At 51.3% G+C, this 19,406-nt stretch overlaps 1 protein-coding gene and 1 long non-coding RNA gene across 9 annotated transcripts in view; one reads left to right on the forward strand and one right to left on the reverse strand.

Annotated features, from left to right (window-relative positions):
* LOC140594718 (uncharacterized) overlaps positions 1-19,406 on the reverse strand; it is a 39,185-nt gene that overhangs the window by 18,186 nt on the left and 1,593 nt on the right. For 3 of the 5 annotated variants that reach the window (XR_011995890.1, XR_011995887.1, XR_011995888.1), the window contains exons 2-4: positions 18,048-18,128; positions 17,498-17,555; positions 139-222 (exon numbers count right to left, since the gene is read on the reverse strand). This is a non-coding gene — a long non-coding RNA (uncharacterized lncRNA). The other 2 variants (XR_011995886.1, XR_011995889.1) reach the window with 2 other exon arrangements.
* LOC112924805 (polyunsaturated fatty acid lipoxygenase ALOX12) lies at positions 6,930-18,760 on the forward strand. Of its 4 annotated transcripts, XM_026005316.2 has the most exons (14): positions 6,930-7,242; positions 7,733-7,934; positions 9,043-9,124; positions 9,238-9,360; positions 9,476-9,579; positions 9,836-9,996; positions 10,804-10,947; positions 11,430-11,639; positions 14,120-14,206; positions 14,429-14,598; positions 15,102-15,223; positions 17,722-17,822; positions 17,945-18,115; positions 18,237-18,760. In XM_026005316.2, the coding sequence occupies exons 1-14, from the start codon at positions 7,108-7,110 to the stop codon at positions 18,414-18,416; spliced, it is 1,992 nt and encodes a 663-aa protein (XP_025861101.2). In that variant the 5' UTR covers positions 6,930-7,107; the 3' UTR covers positions 18,417-18,760. The 4 variants fall into 4 exon arrangements, with proteins under 4 accessions (XP_025861101.2, XP_072586215.1, XP_072586212.1 ...); XM_072730114.1 differs by lacking the exon at positions 9,238-9,360 and having other exon boundaries at positions 6,972-7,242; XM_072730111.1 differs by lacking the exon at positions 6,930-7,242 and having other exon boundaries at positions 7,421-7,934.

Here is a 19,406-nt window from a genome sequence, read left to right on the forward strand (position 1 = left end):
TTTTTTCTTTGCATTCATTCTGATTTTTTAAAATATTGCATTGAAATATTTTATATCTTGATTACTGAGTTTTGGGGGCCCCCTTAAATGTTGTGCCCAACTTACTCGCCTCACCGTAGTCCCTGCCCTGGCTCTTACCCTCTCAGACCTTCAATACGAGTCTGTTACATGGAACATCTGACATCACAGGAATGGAGACCATCAGGCAAGAATGAAAATTACCTGGAAATCAGTGTAAGAAATTTTAATAATGTACAATTACAAGATAAACATTTTTTAAAAAAAGAAAAAGATAAGCAGTTTGGGATGGTTAGAGGGTGCTGGCAAGGATCCAATAAAAGGACTAGAATTGCTGTATCCTCTATGGTAGACCTCACATTCATTTTTCCTCTACCTTTTGTTTCTCCGAGATGTAGTGAAAGGTGCAAGTTGCCGTGGACATGATCCCTAGTTCAGTCCTTAAAAGATAAACCAGGAGTCAGATGTTGGGTCTCAAACAGAGAGCAGCAGTTGGGGCTGGAGAGAGGGTCCAGGATTAACTTCTCAACCTCTTCAGAAATGCTGAGAAGAGGAAACCTGGGTGGCTCAGTGGTTGAGAATCGGCCTTTAGCTCAGGGCATGATCCTGGGGGTCCTGGGATCGAATTCCACATCAGGCTCCCCACAGGGAGCCTGTTTCTCCCTCTGCCTGTATCTCTGCCTCTCTCTGTTTCTCATAAATAAATAAATAAAATCTTAAGAAAGAAGAAAGAAAGTAATGCTGAGAAGAGCCAGCTTTGGACCAAGTAAATCCAAGTAGCTTAAGAGATGTCAATCTCATGGAAGTGGGTCTAGGAGGCCTACCCAGACACCATGTTTGCTTAAAATGCAAGTTGATAACATGTAAGAATTCAGCCTGGTGTCCACACCTACTCCACCACTGATGTTGGGGAGATAAGAGCAGGGAGGAGCTCATGTCAGCCTCCTGACAGAGTCTCAGGATCCCCGTTCCACTTATTAACAATCTGGATGATTGCAACCTTTTATTTTTCTTGTGTCTAACAACCAAGCAGTGAGTACTGCTGGGGAAATCACAGCCCTGAGCCATGTTTCTCTACCTTTCTCTCCTTTATCACCCCCTTACAGAACCCATAAGACATTGGTTTCTTAATTGTGTTCTGCCCCTACCACTTGAAATGTTAATACCTTAATATATCTGTTTACACATGTGGCCCTTGGGAAGGACACAAACCACTGTAATATCCGAAACCTTGCCCTGCCCCATCTAAGGACTCAGGATCTATTCTCAGGTCCTCCATGCCTTCCTGGATTTTATCTGCCCCCTCAGGGTCTTCCCTCATCACTTACACCCCCGTTCTCCTACACCTCAATATCTCCCTCTCACTGTCTTCCAGTCACCCGTCTCCAGCTATGGCCCTCTCTCTGTTGTCTTTGTGGCCTCCTTCCCAGGTGGGTACACTACACTCTGATCTGCACCCTGCCTCCATCCTAACACAAAGAGCGGCATGTCCCAGGCTCCTACACACTCTCACCCAGCAATCCCACGTGGAAGAACTCTGACTAGCACTTGCCCGGCAGATGGCAGGACTAAATGCAGTGATTCACCACAATTGTTTCTACTCTGCTGAAGATTTTCACATTGGAGATTCATCAAGAAGTTGAAAACTTAAAAAAAAAATTTTTTTTTTAAATTGAAAATAGAGCTACCCTGCGACCCAGGAATTGCACTACTGGATATTTACCCCAAAGATACAAATGTAGTGATCCGAAGGGGCACCTGCACTCCAGTGTTCACAGCAGCCATGTCCACAATGGCCAGACTGTGGGAGGAGCCACGATATCCACCAACAGATAAATGGATAAAGAATATGTAGGATATGCATACAATGCGATACTACTCAGTCATCAAAAAAAAAAAAAAGAAAGAAATCTTATTATTTGCAATGACATGGATGGAACTAGAGGATATTATGCTGAGCAAAATATGTCAATCAGGGAAAGATAATTACCATATGATTTCACTCGTGTGTGGAATTTAAGAAATAAAACAGAGGATCACAGGGGAAGAGAGGAAAAAATAAAGCAAGACAAAATCAGAGAGAGAGACAAACCATAAAAGACTCTTAATCACAGGAAACAAACAGGGTCACTGGAGGGGAGGTAATGGGGGAATGGGCATGAAGGAGGGCACGGAACGTTATGAGCACTGGGTGTCATATAAGACTGATGAATCACTGACTTCTACCTCTGAAACCAAAAATATACTATATGTTAATTAACTGAATTTAAATAAAATTTTAAAATTAAAAAAATGTGTCCCCTGGTGTATTCCTCTGACTCACAAGACTCAGCATTATTGTTTTCATTTTATTTATTTTCTTCTTATTTTTGTGGGTCTTGTTATTCTAGTGGTCTTTTATTCTTTGCCCCTATTTCTTGGACTCTAATCCAAGAAATAAAGCCACTAAGGGCATGAGAATGTAAGTACACATTTGCCCTTCGTAGCATTCATCACATGAACACGGAGTACCACACAGCCGTTTAAAAGAATGCAGTGGTGGAATCACTACTGAACTCCAGAAGTTTCCATGAGCAACACCTCTTACTTAAGAAAAGCAAGCTGCATGAGAATGTATATAGTACGGCAAAGATATTTTTAAACAACCAAAAACAAACTGTCCTAGCAGTATATTCATGATTGAAGAGGATTCTCTGAATGCACAGAAACTTGAGTGGACCTTTGGGGCTTACCTTGGGCATGCGTGCTAGAACTGAGGGCAGGGAGGCCACAAAAGGGCAAAAACCTAGCAGGTTTTTTTTCTCTCTGCACGGACACAGCTCCCTGAAATCAAGCCATCTGGGCCCTTCTCCAGCACCCTTCTGAGGTCCCACAAAGGCTCTTCCTTCCCTGCCACACCCTTGCTGTCTCCCACCCCACCCCAGGACTCCCTGGGTATGCAGAACCGGTGGTGGAGGGGGAGGGGCTAAATTTGCCTACAGGGTCCAAGACACTGCCTGGAAGAAAAGAGACTGAGGTCTGAATTCTTTTGTACTTGTTCAATGTTAATCAAGTCCTCTGGGAGAGACTGAGAAGGTTCTGGTAGAGATCTACCAACAGGAGAGAACACCAGGGATCCCAAAAGAGGCCCTCTGTGACTAAAGTGGGTGCTCAAATGAGTAGGCTCAGCACCAAGGCCTGACAGTTTGAAAAGCTAAAATGAGAAGCTAAAGCTGGGGACACCTGGGGGGTTCAGTCAGTTGAGCATCTGCCTTCAGCTCAGGTCATGATCCCAGGGTCCTGGGATCAAGTTTTGCATTAAGCTCTCTGCTCAGCGGGGAGCCTGCTTCTCCCTCTCCCTCTGCTGCTCCTCCTTCTCATGCACTCTCTCTCTCTCTCTCAAATAAATAAATAAAATCTTAAAAACAAACAAAAAAGAGGCCCAAGCTGGACACAGCCCCTTCGCACCAGAGGCACTCTTAGGGACATTGCCCAAGCCTGTGTGAACTAAGAGTTTGGAAGCCCAGGTGTATGTGACTACTGGTGGCCCCCACCGGGGTCCCTGCAGCACTGGGAAAGAACCTTGTCAGATCTTGCAGGATGGTGTTCCTGCAGTCACACCAGCGAGTAAGGACCTCCTGCAAGGAGGGGCACGGGAGTCCTCAAGTGACTAACTGGAAAAACAGATGATATAATTTCTCCCCTGGAATCAGGTCCTGTGTTTACACAGTCTGAAGTTATATGGTTTACAATGCCGTACCTGTACGTCCGGTTGGTCATCAAGGAACAAAGAGAAAGGTGTCCAGCCCTGTGCCCAATCTGGGCTCCAGACACCCGTGGGGCAGGGCACCCGCGTCATACCCTCCACACCCACTGCAGTTCCAGTTACTCTGGCCCAGGGCAGAGGAAGGGGATGAAATTGTCTTATGTTTAGGAAAACACTGTCATGAGCCTTTCTGGATCTGAAGCATAGGGCCCATCCCCCTCACTCACAGGCCCTGAGGATGACTGGGTGAGAAGAGCTTTGATCCAGAAGCTCAACTGCCCTGCAAGGAGAGGTAATGGGAATGTGGGAGTCGGCTGTGGGCGCAGAGAACAGGGCCTGGGAGCTGAGAAGAAGGGGGCAAGGGCAGCCTTGGTGTGCTCATGTGGCAGCAGAGGACTTCCCTACGGCAAAGTGCCAGGCACAGTCAAGCCCTGGCCCTTCTTGGCAGCATGCAGAAAAACAAAATGGTCATCCCGAGGAAACAAAGAAAAAATTCATGTAAGAGGTTGAATTCTCCCTACTGAAAATAAGACTTCCCTCCGGTTCCCCAGTTTGAGAGCATTTATGATTAAAAAAAAAAAAAAAAAACTTGTCATTTTAAGTTCTTTCTCTGTCTCTTTGAAATGTGTGTAAATCTTTTGAGGAGCTAAACATGCCTCTTGTGGGCTTTATGATCCAAGAATGTCTTTCCCAAGGACCTGGGATCCGCCACTTTGAAATGTCAACATCAAAGAAGACAGCACCCCTCTTTCCCAGCTTCTGTGGGAGGTTGCAAGTCTAACTTCGGTGGGCTCCTTACTCCGGGTTGCAAAACCACCTCCAATCATAAAGATACAAGAACTTTGTGTTTCTTATAATTAAGTCTAGTAATAACACCGATGGTTATCATTACCAGGTAAAGTGAGGATGAACGGTGTGTGACAAATGGTACCACTGAGCCTCTTACTTGAGGGCAGAGTTAATGCTTATCTTGAGAGCACGGTGCATGGGCTGCACCTCCTTGACTACATGGAAGGGTAAGATTTCTGTCTTTGCAGTCTCATAGTGAGTTGCCTGGGAGGCACATCACATGCTGGTTTAATGCTTCTTCAAAAATGAAGCTGTTTCGGGGATCCCTGGGTGGCTCAGCGGTTTAGCGCCTGCCTTTGGCCCAGGGCGCGATCCTGGAGTTCTGGGATTGAGTCCCACGTCGGGCTCCCGGCATGGAGCCTGCATCTCCCTCTGCCTATGTCTCTGCCTCTCTCTCTCTCTCTCTCTCTCTCTCTCTCTCTCTATGTCTATCATGAATAAATAAATAAATAAATCTTAAAAAAATAAAATAAAATAAAATAAAAATAGGAACATCCCATCTTTAAAAAAAAATGAAGCTGTTTCTCTATCTGCTTCCTTTGTGGAGAGGTTTTTCTGGGCTGGGGGTTTTTGTTTGTAATTATATTCCCCCCACCCTAACATAATGCAAGTACTTAAAAAGGAAGAAGAAAAGAAGTGGGAGGAATGTTCTAGAGGAGTAAGACCCCTAGTGGGAGGCTGGGGTCTTTGAAGGGACATGGAGAAACAGTGGGTGCCAGGGTGGGGTGGGGTGGGGTGGGGGTCGGAAGCAGAGGAACTTCTAGGAGCGATGCAGACATTCAATGGAAAATTGTTTACAGTCTGTAAATAACAGAATAATAGCAGATAAAACCTACTGGCATCATCTAAGTGTTGTAAACATATTAATTAATTTAGCATATGCACTAACCGGGATTCTTCTCAATTATTCATTCCCCCCTCTGCCATATGACCCGCGGTGCACTAGACAGGGTGGCAAAGGTGTCACAGAACAGCAGGCAAGCAGGTTCAAGTATGGACTGATTTTGGAAATAGGTGTGAGACAAACTCTCTTATTGGCAAAAGTGACCTCTGAAAGGGTCTGTGTGGAAAAGGTCAGATCCGGCTACTACATAGGATGGGAATGTGAGCCACTTGACTGGGATATTACAGAACAGGGTGACCCCCAAAACTGGAAGAACTGGGAACTGGCCAGTGGCAGGTACCTAGTCTTGAGCACAGAGTATTCGGGCAGGAGTGGGTTTAGAAATAAGAAGAGGAATGGCACCCTGTGAGGTTTGGAGGCTGTCTCGCAGGTCTAGAAGCTCTCTTGTCCCCAATTACCAACACGCCAAATCATTTTTGAGGGTCAGGCTCAAGAAAGCAGATTTCTTGCCCTGCCCTGACCCAGGCCACCAGACATACCCAAATGGAACCAACACTTACAGTGACCTGGAGTAGGATCTAGACAGGGACCTGCAGGAAGCTTCCTCAGATTCTGGGAGTGGGGACTGGGGGGGGGGGGGGGGGGGCAAGTCTGAGTCCAGAATCATCCTCCCAGGCCTTACTAGGTCCCTAACCAGCATGGGCCCCTGGTTTCCTCCCCTTACAGCTACGCAGGAAGTAGCTGGAGGGAGAGGTGGAGATAAGGACAACACGGCTGATGAAAGAAATAGGACTTGATGCCTAATAAAAGCTGTTTACATATAATTATTTAGCAGAAAACAATTCTGGTAGCGGAAGAACGGGTCCAGGTCAGTGAGAGGAGGACAAATTAAAAATTAATCTGGAACATTCTGTAGGGTGCAGGGTAAAGGGGCTGCACTCACCTAGAAAGGACAAAGGTAATGGGAACTGCCCTTCTATGTGGGTGCCTCCAGGACTCCATACTGTACCCTAACACCTCAGTCCCTAACATTTTTTGCACCTACTATGAAAGTAGGACAAAAGAAGCTTTCGCTGCCCTGCCCGTGAGGGCTGTCTCAGTTTCTGGAGTACCTAGGGTCCCAAAGCCAGCTTGTGTGACACTGGGCTTTGAGCTGCTACTTTTTCTAGGCTTTAGGAAACCCCTGGGGATTTCCTGCAGGAGCCAAAGGCCTTCCTGGGGCGCTGCGGGCCCAGCGCGGCCTCCCAGACCAGCCTTCCCCAGGTGCCAGCCCAGAAAACAGGCCACTCCCTCATTTGGAAGACCCCCGTACCCCCCTCTTCCTCCTGCTTTCCCAACAGCTTGGATCCTCATTCTCGCTGCCTCCAACCCGGGGCCCACGACCGTTCCCCCCAACCCCAGGCTGGGGGCCTCCATCCTCTCGGCCACGCCCAGGCCGGGCCCTCCCTGCCCCCCAGCCGGCTCCACCGCCGCAGGTTCGGGCTCGTCTGGGGCGGAGACTGGGGAGCGCCCGAGAGCAGTGAGGAGGGCGGGGACGCAGGCCCATCTTTAAAGGCCCGCAGCTGGCCCGAAGGCGCTCCGACACCCGCCGGCGGCCCCGGGCGATCCCCAGAGCGCGCAGGCCCCCGCTCCTGCCCGAGCCGCCGGGGCCATGGGCCGCTACTGCGTCCGCGTGGCCACCGGGGCTTGGCTCTTCTCAGGCTCGCATAACCGCGTGCAGCTCTGGCTGGTCGGGGCGCGCGGGGACGCGGAGCTGGAGCTGCAGCTGCGGCCGGCGCGGGGTCAGGTCAGCGGCCGCGGGGGGGTAGCCCCCCCACCTCGGCTCGTGGCGGGAGGGCGGAGCGGGGGTTGGGGGGTACTCAGGCGGCCGGCGGGGACGTGCCAGGGGCGGGGGGGGGGGGGGAGGAGTCGGCTGGGGATGGGCTCCAGCCCTTTCTCCCTTCCGACCTGGTCCTTGCAGGCCCCGACTCTTCCCGCAGTGACCCCAGAGCCCTGTCACTGCGGGAGCGGCGGTCCGTTCAGAGGCTGCTCAGAGGGCGCGGGCGCGGGGACAGCTCAGGGACGACCCGCTGTGGATGATGGTGATGATACCCAGTCACCAAGTGCAGGCCCTGCGGGCGTTGGTCCTTGCCCACCCTGCCCCTACCCCGTGCGGAGGTGTCCTGAGCAGGGAGCAGGGTTGCTGTCTCCGGGGGCTCCTCAAAGGTACCACCGACGCCCACTCCAATGGCCTGTCCTGGGTCCCTACTAAGAGTCGCTGGTCGCGGTCCCCACAGGAGGAGGAGTTTGATCTCGACATTCCCAAGGACCTGGGGCCCCTGCAGTTCGTGAAGTTGTGCAAACACCACTCCCTGGTGGATGACGCCTGGTTCTGCGACCTCATCACGGTGCGGGGCCCGGGAGCCTCCGAGGAGGCCGCCTTCCCCTGCTACCAATGGGTGCAGGGCCAGGGCGTGCTGAGCCTGCCCGAGGGCACCGGTGAGGGCAGGGGCGGGGACTCGGGTACAGGGACTGCAGACCCGCGGGTGGAGTGGGGTCTGGCAGGGGACAGTCACAGGGGCTTGGAAAAAGCAAGTGCTGGGCAGATGCAGTGGGAAGCAAGCAGGGATCAGGGGCAACGCTGTACAGCCCCAGGGTTACACCCAGATGAAGGGCTGCCAGGGAGCCTGAGATGGAAGGACAGGATCCGGAGATGCCCTCTTCCAACGAGGGGACGGACCTGGGGGTGGTAGCAATGATGGAAAACAGAGCCAAGTGACAGTGGGAGAGAGATCTGTGTGGCTGGACAGGTGAGGGTGGGCACAGTAAGGGGGGCACATGCAGCAGGAGCTGGGGGACCCTGAGCAGGTGGCAGCTACAGGAAGGCATTAAACGGTGTGAGCCAGACAGCGGCCTTGGTTGGGAAAACCGGCTGTGTGGGACAGGGCACACCCCCACAGCGGGGCGGGGACGAAGGAAGACAGACAATACAGAATGTGTTGCTGTGGGAAACAAGAGATGAATCCAGAGACAGACGAGGGCCAGGACGGTGACGATGGAAAGGTGGAAGATAGGACTTTGCTGCAGGTGAGCACAGGCGCAGAGAGGGGCAGGAACACATCCACAAGGACAGACCACGATGGTAAATGGAGAAAGGTGAGCTCATATAGAGAAAGTCAACACAGCTGTTCCTTGGAGGACAGTGGGAGGTGTGACAGGTGAGGTTCAGGACGTGTGAAATTAAGGGAGCAACTGATGGTAGACCTGGGTGTGGTCACATGTGTGATTAAGATCTTATCAGCCTAATTAAGGTGATTAATCCAACCATAGCTATTGGTGAAATAGGCTCAGGCAGGAAAGGAAAATCAACAAGAAAGGGTGACAAAACGACAGGTTTTTGTCTTAAGGCAAGGGATGAGCACTGAGAGCAGAGAAACCAGGAGGGCCAACTTGGCCGAGATGGGATGTGAGTGTCTGGGTGAACAGTGGAGTGAGGCACAGAAACAGAGCAGCACTGAGCACTCCGGCTCCGACTACGAGATGGGGAGAGTACTGGACTACACAGATACACAGATCGCTGTGGCCAATCCTTTTACTGTCCCCCCAGCACGCCTGGCAGGAGATAATGCACTGGATGTGTTCCAGAAGCATCGAGAGAAAGAACTGAAGGAAAGACAAAAGCTGTACTGGTGAGTGCTGGCCCACTAGCCCCCGGCACAGTCCCCCCTTCCCCAGCCCCCCCCCCCCCCCCCCCGCCCACTGACCCAGATACCCTCCCTGAAGCCTGGTCCCCATCTCCTAGCTGGGACACCTGGAAGGAGGGGTTGCCCCTGACGATTGCAGCCGGGTGTCAGGATGATCTGCCTCCAAATATGAGATTCCATGAGGACAAGAGGCTGGACTTCGAGTGGGCACTGAAGGCGGGGTGAGGAAAAGCCCGGCACTCAGAGCAGAACGGGACCAGGAGGTCCCAGAATGGTGGTCAAGAGTGAGGGCCTGAGGGGTCAGCGACTGGCTTCACGTCTCCACACTTGTCCTAGGGCACTGGAGATGGTCCTCAAACGCATCTACACTCTACTGAGCTCCTGGAACCACCTGGAGGATTTTGATCAGATCTTCTGGGGCCAGAAGAGCATCCTGGCTGGTCAGTGGTTGCCCCAGGTCTCTATACATCCCTGATGGCCCCTTTTGATGACCCGACCCTCACACCTGACAGCCCCCCATGACTCCTTCCCACCTGAGGCCTTATGAGGCCTCCAGAATGAAAAGCCAGAGGCTGGAGACAGGGCGGTCGTGTGCCGGGGCCCCGCGGGTCATGTGCCTGGGCCCCCTGAGCCTGGAGGAGAGGGGCATCTGGGCTGTGATAAATATCCCCTCCTGCACTCCACCTGACCCCACAGAGAAGGTTCACCAGTGCTGGCAGGATGATGAGCTTTTTGGCTACCAGTTCCTCAATGGCGCCAACCCCATGCTGTTGAGACGCTCTGCCTGCCTGCCCTCCCGTCTAGTGCTGCCCCCAGGGATGGAGGCACTTCGGGCCCAGCTGGAGAGAGAGCTCCAGGTACTTCCTCCCACCCTGTGCTGTGTGGGGAGGAGAAGTGGTGAAGGGGAGGGACCAAAGGTAAGTCAGGGGAAGGGAGGCTTGGTCACCCATGGTGCCTAGGTGCAGAGTCCTGTGCTGGAAAAGCCTAGGGATGACACAGGGCATACAGGGAAAGTAAAAGGAGCTCCCAGGATGGAGGGATGAATTCCCAGGGCACAGGTAGGGTCAGAGATGTTAGTAGGGACAGTGACATTCCCTGGCTGATGTCCGTACTCCCAACACCAGCATCATGGGCGGGGAGAAAGGTGGAGGAAGCGCTGTCAGGTGTGCAAACCTGGGGAGGTTTCCCAGAGGAGAGCTGGGTTTGGAAGAGACAAGCTGGATGCGACCAGGTGCAGGCATGCGCTGGATTCAGTGGTCGAGGTAGTTGGGGGGCCTTCTGGGGATTACTCAGCAGAAGAGGAGACTTGGGGAGGAAGCGAAAGAGTTCTGTTTGCTGAGTTGGTGGGGGCCACACACAAGGAGCAGACCACTAAGGGGGATGGCGAGGGGGACCAGCCAGCTTTACAAAAGGACAGCTTACAATCCCTGTAGCACAGACCGGACAAGCAGGCCCAGTTCCAAACCCAGATCTGCCACCATGCGTGCTGCTTGTTTACTCACTAGATACAATGAGAGGAATCGGACCAGATGCTCCAGTTCTGCCAACAGGACTCTGGTACCGACCATGAGGATGGCAAGAAGCTAGATAAATGTCTCCTCCTTTGCCTTGGCCCTGAGGTGCGCTTTCAGCTCTGACCATAGGCACATTCCTCCCCTCCCCAGAATGGTTCTCTGTTCGAGGCTGACTTCATCCTGCTGGATGGAATTCCAACCAACGTGATCCGGGGAGAGAAGCAGTACCTGGCTGCCCCCCTCGTCCTGTTGAAGATGGAACCCAATGGGAAGCTGCTGCCCATGCTTATCCAAGTAAGGTGCCCTGGGCATCCCCCCCCACACACACACACCACTCTCTGTTCACCCCAACCTCTGCTCCCGGGGGTCCAGCCCCCTGCCTCCTAGCTCCCAAACTCCATCCTTACACAGTAAGACCTGTCTTCTTGTCCCTCTTTGTCTTCTTGCAGTCTGGTTTCCCCTGACTCACCCAACTGGAAGGTCTTGTTCTGCTCAAGAGTCATAAGGGCCTTTTGGAGTCTCACCCAAAGACTGAGCCACCCAGTGGCTCTCAAACTTTAGGGGGCACCACAGTGATTCAGGAGGTCTGGGGTGGGGACTGAGCATGTGCATTTCTAACTAGTCCCAAAGTGCTGCTGTTGCTGGTTTGGGAACATGGTTTGAGAAACGCTCTAATCTCTCTGGAGCCTTACTCATCCGCAGTTCCCCCGGAATGCTGAGCAGAATGGCACCCATAAAGCAGAAGTTCAATTAGCGGCTTGATTTCATGTTTGCAGATCCAGCCTCCTGGCCCCAGCTCCCCCACCTCGCCGCTGTTCCTGCCCTCAGACCCCCCACTTGCCTGGCTCCTGGCAAAGGTCTGGGTCCGAAATTCAGACTTCCAACTGCACCAGCTCCAGTATCACCTGCTAAACACTCATCTGGTGGCCGAGGTCATGGCTGTGGCCACCATGAGGTGCCTCCCGGGGCTGCACCCTGTCTTCAAGGTATATCCTCCACCCTCTGGGTCCTAGGTCACACCCCAGAGAGAGGAAACAGCACGATATCAAAAGATATTGCAACAACATATCTCTATCGGTTTGTGAAAAAAAGCAGGGGGACGAGAAGGAAGACTGTGTACCCTAAAACTTAAAGTACAAGTCGAGTCACTGACCATTCCTTCTGGACATCTTATTGCGGAGCCCTCTGAAATTCTTGGAGGGCCGATGATCTAGCAATGGGCCTGGAGTAATAGCCACAATGTTGTTTGTAAAACAACAGTCTTGTTCCTGCGTTAGGAGGCTCTCTATTTAGCCAGGAGGACAAGTGATGCCTGTGAGAACCATCCAGAGACCAATATCTGGAACGAGAATTCGAAACCACAGGAGACAGTCTACAAACACCATAGAATTGATGGAGAATGTTCTCCCCCAATCGAGGAGGTTGATAAGTGGGAACAGGTCAAAAGGCCGGCGGCACACCCCAGCAGGCTACTTATACCTGCCCAGGAGACAGGTGGAGGAAGACAGGCACTGGCAAGGTGATCAGAATGAAAAGGAAAAAGGAATCAAACACTTGGTGGAGACAGGGGAACTGCAGCTGCAGCGTGCCTGGGTTTCAGACTGGAGAGAGAGAGGCCAGAGGTCCAGGCTCCTGTAGCACCCAGGAACCCACCAGGCAGGGGTACAGTAATGACCTAGAAATACTGAAATTTTATAAAAGAGTGAGTCGAGTATCCATTGCCAGGCAGAAGACAGCAAAATAAGACTTATGGGTGCTTAAAAAAGTGTTCTTGAAACATTGACAACACTTCAAGACAGAGACGTGGCAGAGAAGGGACAAAACTGATGCAAGCGTGGGAACCAGGGTAATTGTCAGAAACAGGACAGTCAGGAGAAGAGCCAGTCTGGAAGCAAAGATGAGGGGTTCCGTGTTAAGTACAAGCAACTGGAACAATGGCAGGCCATGCACATGAGTTGCAGCTGGGGGCTTCAGCTGAATGCTTCCTGAGCCCCCAAACCTGGCCACTAGTAGCCATGTGTGGCCTCTCCAAGCCTAGGATAACACACCCAAGATGGGGACCAATGTGCACAGCAGAATCTTGGATTTTACGGATGTCATGGTGCTCCTGCATCACCATCCTCTGCTCATCTGGGATAGGCTGGGCTTCGGTTTGTGCTTGAGATCCCCGGTCACTAGGTCAGCTCTGTCCCCACCAGCATCCACTCCCCACAACCTTGCCCCATGGCAGACAGAGTTGTTACCAGTCCCGCAGGAGAGTATGCAGCCTGCTCAGGTCACAGAGGTTCCATGTGCAGGCTCTGGTTTGGATGCCGCAGAGCGCATCTGGAATCGTGACCTCAGCACCTCCCAGATGCTGGCTCGGTGCCCTCATCTCTAAATGGGGATTGCAGGAGCTCCATTGTGGGGTCATGAAAGGACAGAACGACAGAACATAACCACGGAACACCAAGTAAAAGCTATTGAACACTTTAGTTCTTGCAGTTACTGCTACTGTTATTAGGGGTTGTTTGTCCTCAGGTATCCGCTCTCCTCCTGTGGACTCTGGGCCTTCTAGGACACTCAGTGTCCTTCAGGAACTTTCTGGAAAGCTTCAGACCAATGTGAGCTGCTTTGATATCTTGCCACCCAAGGCACCACTTGGGCCCTTCCCTGTGTGCAGCATCTACACCTCAGATAAATAGCAACACTGCACGACAGTGGCACATAAACCAGGTGTAAATAAAACAGAATAGTTTCAGATCTAGGAAATAGATGAGAGGATCAGATAGCCTTTTTAAAAAGTGAATAAAAGGCTCTTTGTTAAAGCTATTAAAAGTAGAGGGATCTAACTGCCCAGCTGGGGGTAGGGGCAGGTGTAGCGTCAGCAGGCAGCTCCAAGTGGCTCCTGCAGGTGACTCAGAACCCACCCCCAAGAAGGTACGTGTCCTGTGTCCGCACCGCCACCACCACCCCTGCCCCAACAGGGAAGCAGCCAGAGGATGGAGGTGGGGCTTTGCTAACAGAGCACAGAGGCTGCCCAGCTGTGAGGATGTGAATGACAGTAACATAAAGGAGGATAAGAAGGGGGTGATGTTGGAGAACACCCACACTCGAGGTGGGAACAATAACGTGGTAACGGCTCCCACGTGGGAGGCTCCAAACCAGCTCAACCCTGTAGTCACCCCCAGTCAGTGGCAGAGGTGAGGGACAGGAAATGACACAGATGAATACTCAGGGGGTCTGTGACCTTGGATGAGCCCCAAAGTTAGTACAGACTGAAACCTGGGTCAGCCTGGTGCCAGAGCCCACCGTGCTCTGCAGTAAAAAGCACAGGTGGGACTGATCCAAGCAGCAGATGGGCCTGTCTAGGCAGCAGCACACAAGCCTCTAGAGGGGACAAGGCCACCAGGGAGGGTGCCATGCCCCATGACCAAGGGCCCAGCGTGGCCTTCGTAACCAGCCCCTCTGGCCTCCTCCACCTCAGCTCCTGATCCCGCATATCCGCTACACCATGGAGATCAACACGCGGGCCAGAACTCAGCTCATCTCAGAAGGGGGAATATTCGATAAGGTGAGGAGGCTTAGGGTGCTAGGGGATGGGGACACTAATCACCCGGCTGTCTGTGACCTCCTGCCACTTTCAGGAGCCCAGACTGACTGTGGGAAAATCAGTCTCAACTGTCTCAAACTCTGAGCCTGTCCCCCACACTGTCATTCTGTGAAGCCCTGCCTCTGAGCCCTGTACACTATGCTCCATCTGTTCTCTCATGGCCTCTGCTCATTGTCGTCCCAGGTGGTGAGCACGGGTGGAGGGGGCCATGTGCAGCTGCTCCGTCGGGCCATGGCTCAGCTGACCTACCGTTCCCTCTGTCCTCCTGATGACCTGGCTGACCGGGGCCTGCTGGGGATCCCAAGTGCCCTCTATGCCCACGATGCTCTACGGCTCTGGGGGATCATTGCCCAGTGGGTGAAAGTGGCCACTGAGAGATGGAGGGGCGCCAGGGCGGGGGAGAGTGGGGCTCTGACCTGACCTGAGGTCAGCATGGTGCCAAAATCCACAGGAAACAAGAAGGTCTGGACAGGAAGGGCAGGATCTGAATCCTGGGGAGACAGGAAGTCAGGAGGCAATGGGGAGGATCTAAGGATGGGGATGGTGAGACAGGAAGTGCAGATAGATGAAGCTGTGGGTGGGTAAACCCTGGAGTCTGGTGGAGTCAGAGATTTTGATGGAAAGAATGCTTTTCAGCCATGGGTCCAAAATTCTTAAAACTAATTCTTAAAATGTTTCCTTCCTTTCTAAATCAGTGTTTAGAGAGACCTAGGAAACATCCCCCAAAACAAGTCTTGTAAGATCTGTTCCCAGATCCAGTGGGAGTCAGCCGGGCAGAGGCTGCAGGAAAGGTGTGGAGCTGGGAGGTGGGCGCATTCTTCTCTCAAGGAGCTCACCTGCCTACTCCTCTGGGTAGGTACGTGGAGGGCATTGTCCACCTCTTCTACCACCGGGATGACATCGTGAGAGGGGACTCTGAGCTGCAGGCCTGGTGTCGGGAGATCACGGAGGTGGGGCTGTGCCACGCCCAGGAGCGAGGTAGGATCCCTCCCCAGAGATGGGAGCCCCTGGGACACTCTGCCCTGAGCCCCTTCTCAGTCCTGTCGCCCTGGGCTCAGGACCCCAACCCCTTATCACACCCCTCTCTCCAGCCAGGGATAAAGCATCTGAATTCCATTCCCACCTCCTAAGACTCCAGACTATTTTAGATATACAGGGGCTGTCCTGCTCAGACACCCTGGCCATCAACCTTTACCACCACCCCCTAGCCCGAGTCACAGATTACCCTAATTCACCAGAGCACGGGGTCCAAGAAGACCAGAACCACAACCAGTGAAGGATCCACCCAGGCTCTGCTGGGGCTTGTGTTCTTTTCATGGTTGTCTGCTTTCCCTTGTGAGGATGTATATAAATGTGAGGAGTTTCCACCAAAACACATGATGTCAATGCTGCTTTCCCTTCCTTCCCTTCCTGCCTGCTACTGTCCAGCACACACATACACACACACACACACACACCACACATTCTGGGTACACTGCACATTTCCCACAGTATAGTCACCTCCAGGACAAGATCAGTACTGTACAAGCACTGGCACAAACCGGAACTCCCTGCAGAGCTGCTTGGTGCCACGTTTCTTTATTATTTTTTTTAAGATTGTATTATTTATTCATGAGAGACACACAGAAAGGCAGAGACACGGGCAGAGGTAGAAGCAGGAAGCCCAATGCAGGACTCGATCCCAGGACCCCGGGGGTCACATCCTGAGCCAAAGGCAGATGCTTAACCCCTGAGTCCCCCAGGCGTCCCAAGGGGCCAGGTTTTTGGGACCAATCTTACCTGGGATCTAGCCGCCACTGTGAGCAACCCCACCTGCGTTTTCACCTCTGGGGAAGAAAAAGCCTTTCTCATCCCTCCTTTGCTGCCCCTCACTCATCATGCCAGCACCTCTACCTCTGTGGGACAACTGCAGACGTTTATGAACCAGAGGGCCACTACGGCCAGGCCCAGGGATGCGGCCAGCAATAAACCAATGCCTGCACTCACCCTCCTGGGACCAAACTCTGCCTTGCACGTCTCAGAACCGTCCCTGAGGTCCCACATGCCCCCAGAAGACCCCTCTTCCTTGCTCTCCCTGCTCCTCTTCTCCACAGCCACTATCTACATTTGGGAAACAAAAATAAACATTCATATGTCAGCTTTAATCTCCAACTGCCTCTCATCCTCTCTTGTCTCCACCCCCCTCGGTTCTCATCGTGCACTTTGCCTAATTTTCCCAACAGCCTTTCTAGAGGAAATCCACTGAATTATAAACAGCTTGAGAGCAGCAGTCAGGAACCTGAATTCAAGGTCAGCCTTGGCCTCTTCCCAACTATGCGATCCTGACAAGCAGTTTTCTCTCTCCGGTCTTTTTTTTCTTTCTTTCTTTCTTTTAAATCTACAGAAAGGGACTGATTATATTTCTTCCACTTAACCGATAGAATTAGTGGCTCTCGGAGTCACCACCTCCACTATAAAATCAGTTGCCCGAGATAACCTTTGTGGAAAGTTTCTCTTGCATGTGACACTATGAATATGTGATTTCTCTTGTTCATCACTTTATAACTCAGGCACTTACAATCCCCTTTTGGGAATAGGAGGAAATGTCCCTCCTATAAATAAATTTTATTTATTTACTCACGAGAGACACAGAGAGAAAAGCAGAGACACAGGCAGAGGAAGAAGCAGGCTCCCCATGGGGAGCCCGATACAGGATTCGATCCCAGGGCCAGGATTGCGCCCTGAGCCAAAGGCAGCTGCTGTACCACGAAGCCACCCAGGCATCCCTATCCCTAACTTCTTAACCACTTTTTGAGGCAGAAGATATTCAATCACTCAGACTTTTCAGCCCCCAGCCCCTCCACAATAATTATTATTTATGGAGCATTTATTATATACTAGGTGATTTCAGTATAGTATCTCATTTATAAAGTGGGTATCATCCACATTTTATAGGTGAAGAAATGGAAGTTCAGGGAGAGATTAAGTAATCGGGCGAAGGCACCCAAATTATATTGCTTGAACCTGAATTGAAACCCAGGTCTAATGCAAATATATTTGAATAAATAAACAAATGAACAAATACCCATGAATGCTAAAATACAGTTGACCCCCAAACAATGCAGGAAGGAGGGATGATTTGGGGCACAGACCCTTCCCCAACACACCAAGCAGTCAAAAATCTGCAAATAACTATGGACCTCCCCCCACCAAAAACCAACAACAACAACAACAAAAAACTACTAAGAGCCTACTATTGACTGGAAGCCTTACCAAGATCATAAAGAGTCAATTCACCCGTATCTTGCATGCTCACATATGGTCAAATGAACTAGGGAAGAGAAAATATGAAGAAAACTATAAGGAAGAGCAAATACATTCATGTACAATAAAAAAATTCGCATAAAAATGGACCCACGCAGTTCAAACCCAACTCGTGTAGACATCACTTCCCTCTTCTCACACTGGAGCCTCTAAATCCCGTTCCTCTCTGCCAGGTTTCCCCATCTCCTTCCAGTCCCGGAAGCAACTGTGCCACTTCCTTACCATGTGCATCTTCACATGCACTGCTCAGCACGGGGCCATCAACCAGGGCCAGGTAGGACAGCCGAAAGTCCAGGTTCCTGAAAGCAAGTGTCTGGCCCTGGGGATTCTGAAGGGAAAGCTTGGGGTTCAAAGCATAAGGATCAGGATCCTAGGGTTGCAGTTTTCTTCCCCCAGCTGGACTGGTATGCCTGGGTCCCTAATGCCCCATGCACAATGCGGATGCCCCCACCCACCACCAAGGAAGAGGTGAAAATGGCTACAGTGATGGGCTCACTACCTGATGTCCGACAGGCTTGTCTTCAAATGACCATCACGTGGCATCTGGGTCGCCGCCAGCCAGACATGGTAAGAGGGGACCCTGGAAAAAAGGGAAATTACAGTTGGAAGGGAAATCAAAGTGAAGAGTCTGGCTCTACACACTTCTGCCTCCAGACTAGGAACTGACTGATCCTTTTTCCTTTCCTAGGTGCCTCTGGGACATCACAAAGAAAAGTATTTCTCAAGCCCCAAGGCCAAGGCTGTATTAAACCAATTCCAAACAGATTTGGAAAACCTAGAGAGAGAGATTACAGCCCGGAATGAGCAGCTCGACCTGCCCTATGATTACCTGAAACCCAGCCGCATAGAGAATAGTGTCACTATCTGAGCCCCGCAGTATCCCCCCCACACACACACAAAACTTCAGATCGGCTCTGGGGCTCACATGCCCATCTCGAACGTCACGGTTTCCAAAGTCTCTGATGCTAACACTCTATTTTCTCCCCCAACCAAATCCCCTAGTCAGTATGCCACTAGCCCAGGGTGGGGCGGCAAACCTCTTCTGTAAAGGGCCACATAATAAATATTTTAGGCTTTGTAGGCCACAGTCTCTGTCACAACTACTTCCCCTCCCCTGATAGAGCAGAAAAGCAGCCCCAGATGACATGTAAGTGCATGAGTGTGACCGTGTTCCTGGAAAACTTTATGAGCAGTAAAATATGAAAGTATGAACTGCCCGTGTCACAAAATAACTCTTCTTTTGGTTTACTCCAAACATTTAAATATGCAAACAGAACGCGTGCTCTTCTAGAGGGACAAGCATAGGCTGTGGGCTGGATTTGACCCTCAGGGGCAGTATTTGCACAGGGCTACCTCGCACTAGCCTGAGGCACTGATCCTACTTGCCAAACATCCAGAGAATGATCAGAGGTGGGACACAGAAGATTTCTTGCATAAATCAACTACCTCAACTAACTCTCCTTTCCCAGGACCTAGACATGGTGGCCAACCTAAAACTTCCTGACTCTGCTTTGGCAACTCTCCCTCCACTCTGTTCCCCCTATTCACACACCTACCCCCCCCCCCCACCCAAAATCCTTGAGTAATCCTTCCCCAGTCTCAAGAAAAAGAGACATAAAATTCATGTCCCAAGGCCACTTTCCCAGCCTCTGTAGTATCTTGGGGTCTATGTGTTTCTCTGGATCCAAGTTCTCTCTCACAACCTGTTTAAGAACGATGTACATAAAATAAAATAAAATAAAATAAAATAAAATAAAATAAAATAAAATAAAATAAAATAAAATAAAATAAATGATGTACATAAAATAAATGAACAAAACAAAATGCCATAACGTTGTTAATCACTGTTAGTGTCTCT

Source organism: Vulpes vulpes, chromosome 12, assembly GCF_048418805.1.
Source record: "Vulpes vulpes isolate BD-2025 chromosome 12, VulVul3, whole genome shotgun sequence".
Classification (NCBI taxonomy): domain Eukaryota; kingdom Metazoa; phylum Chordata; class Mammalia; order Carnivora; family Canidae; genus Vulpes; species Vulpes vulpes.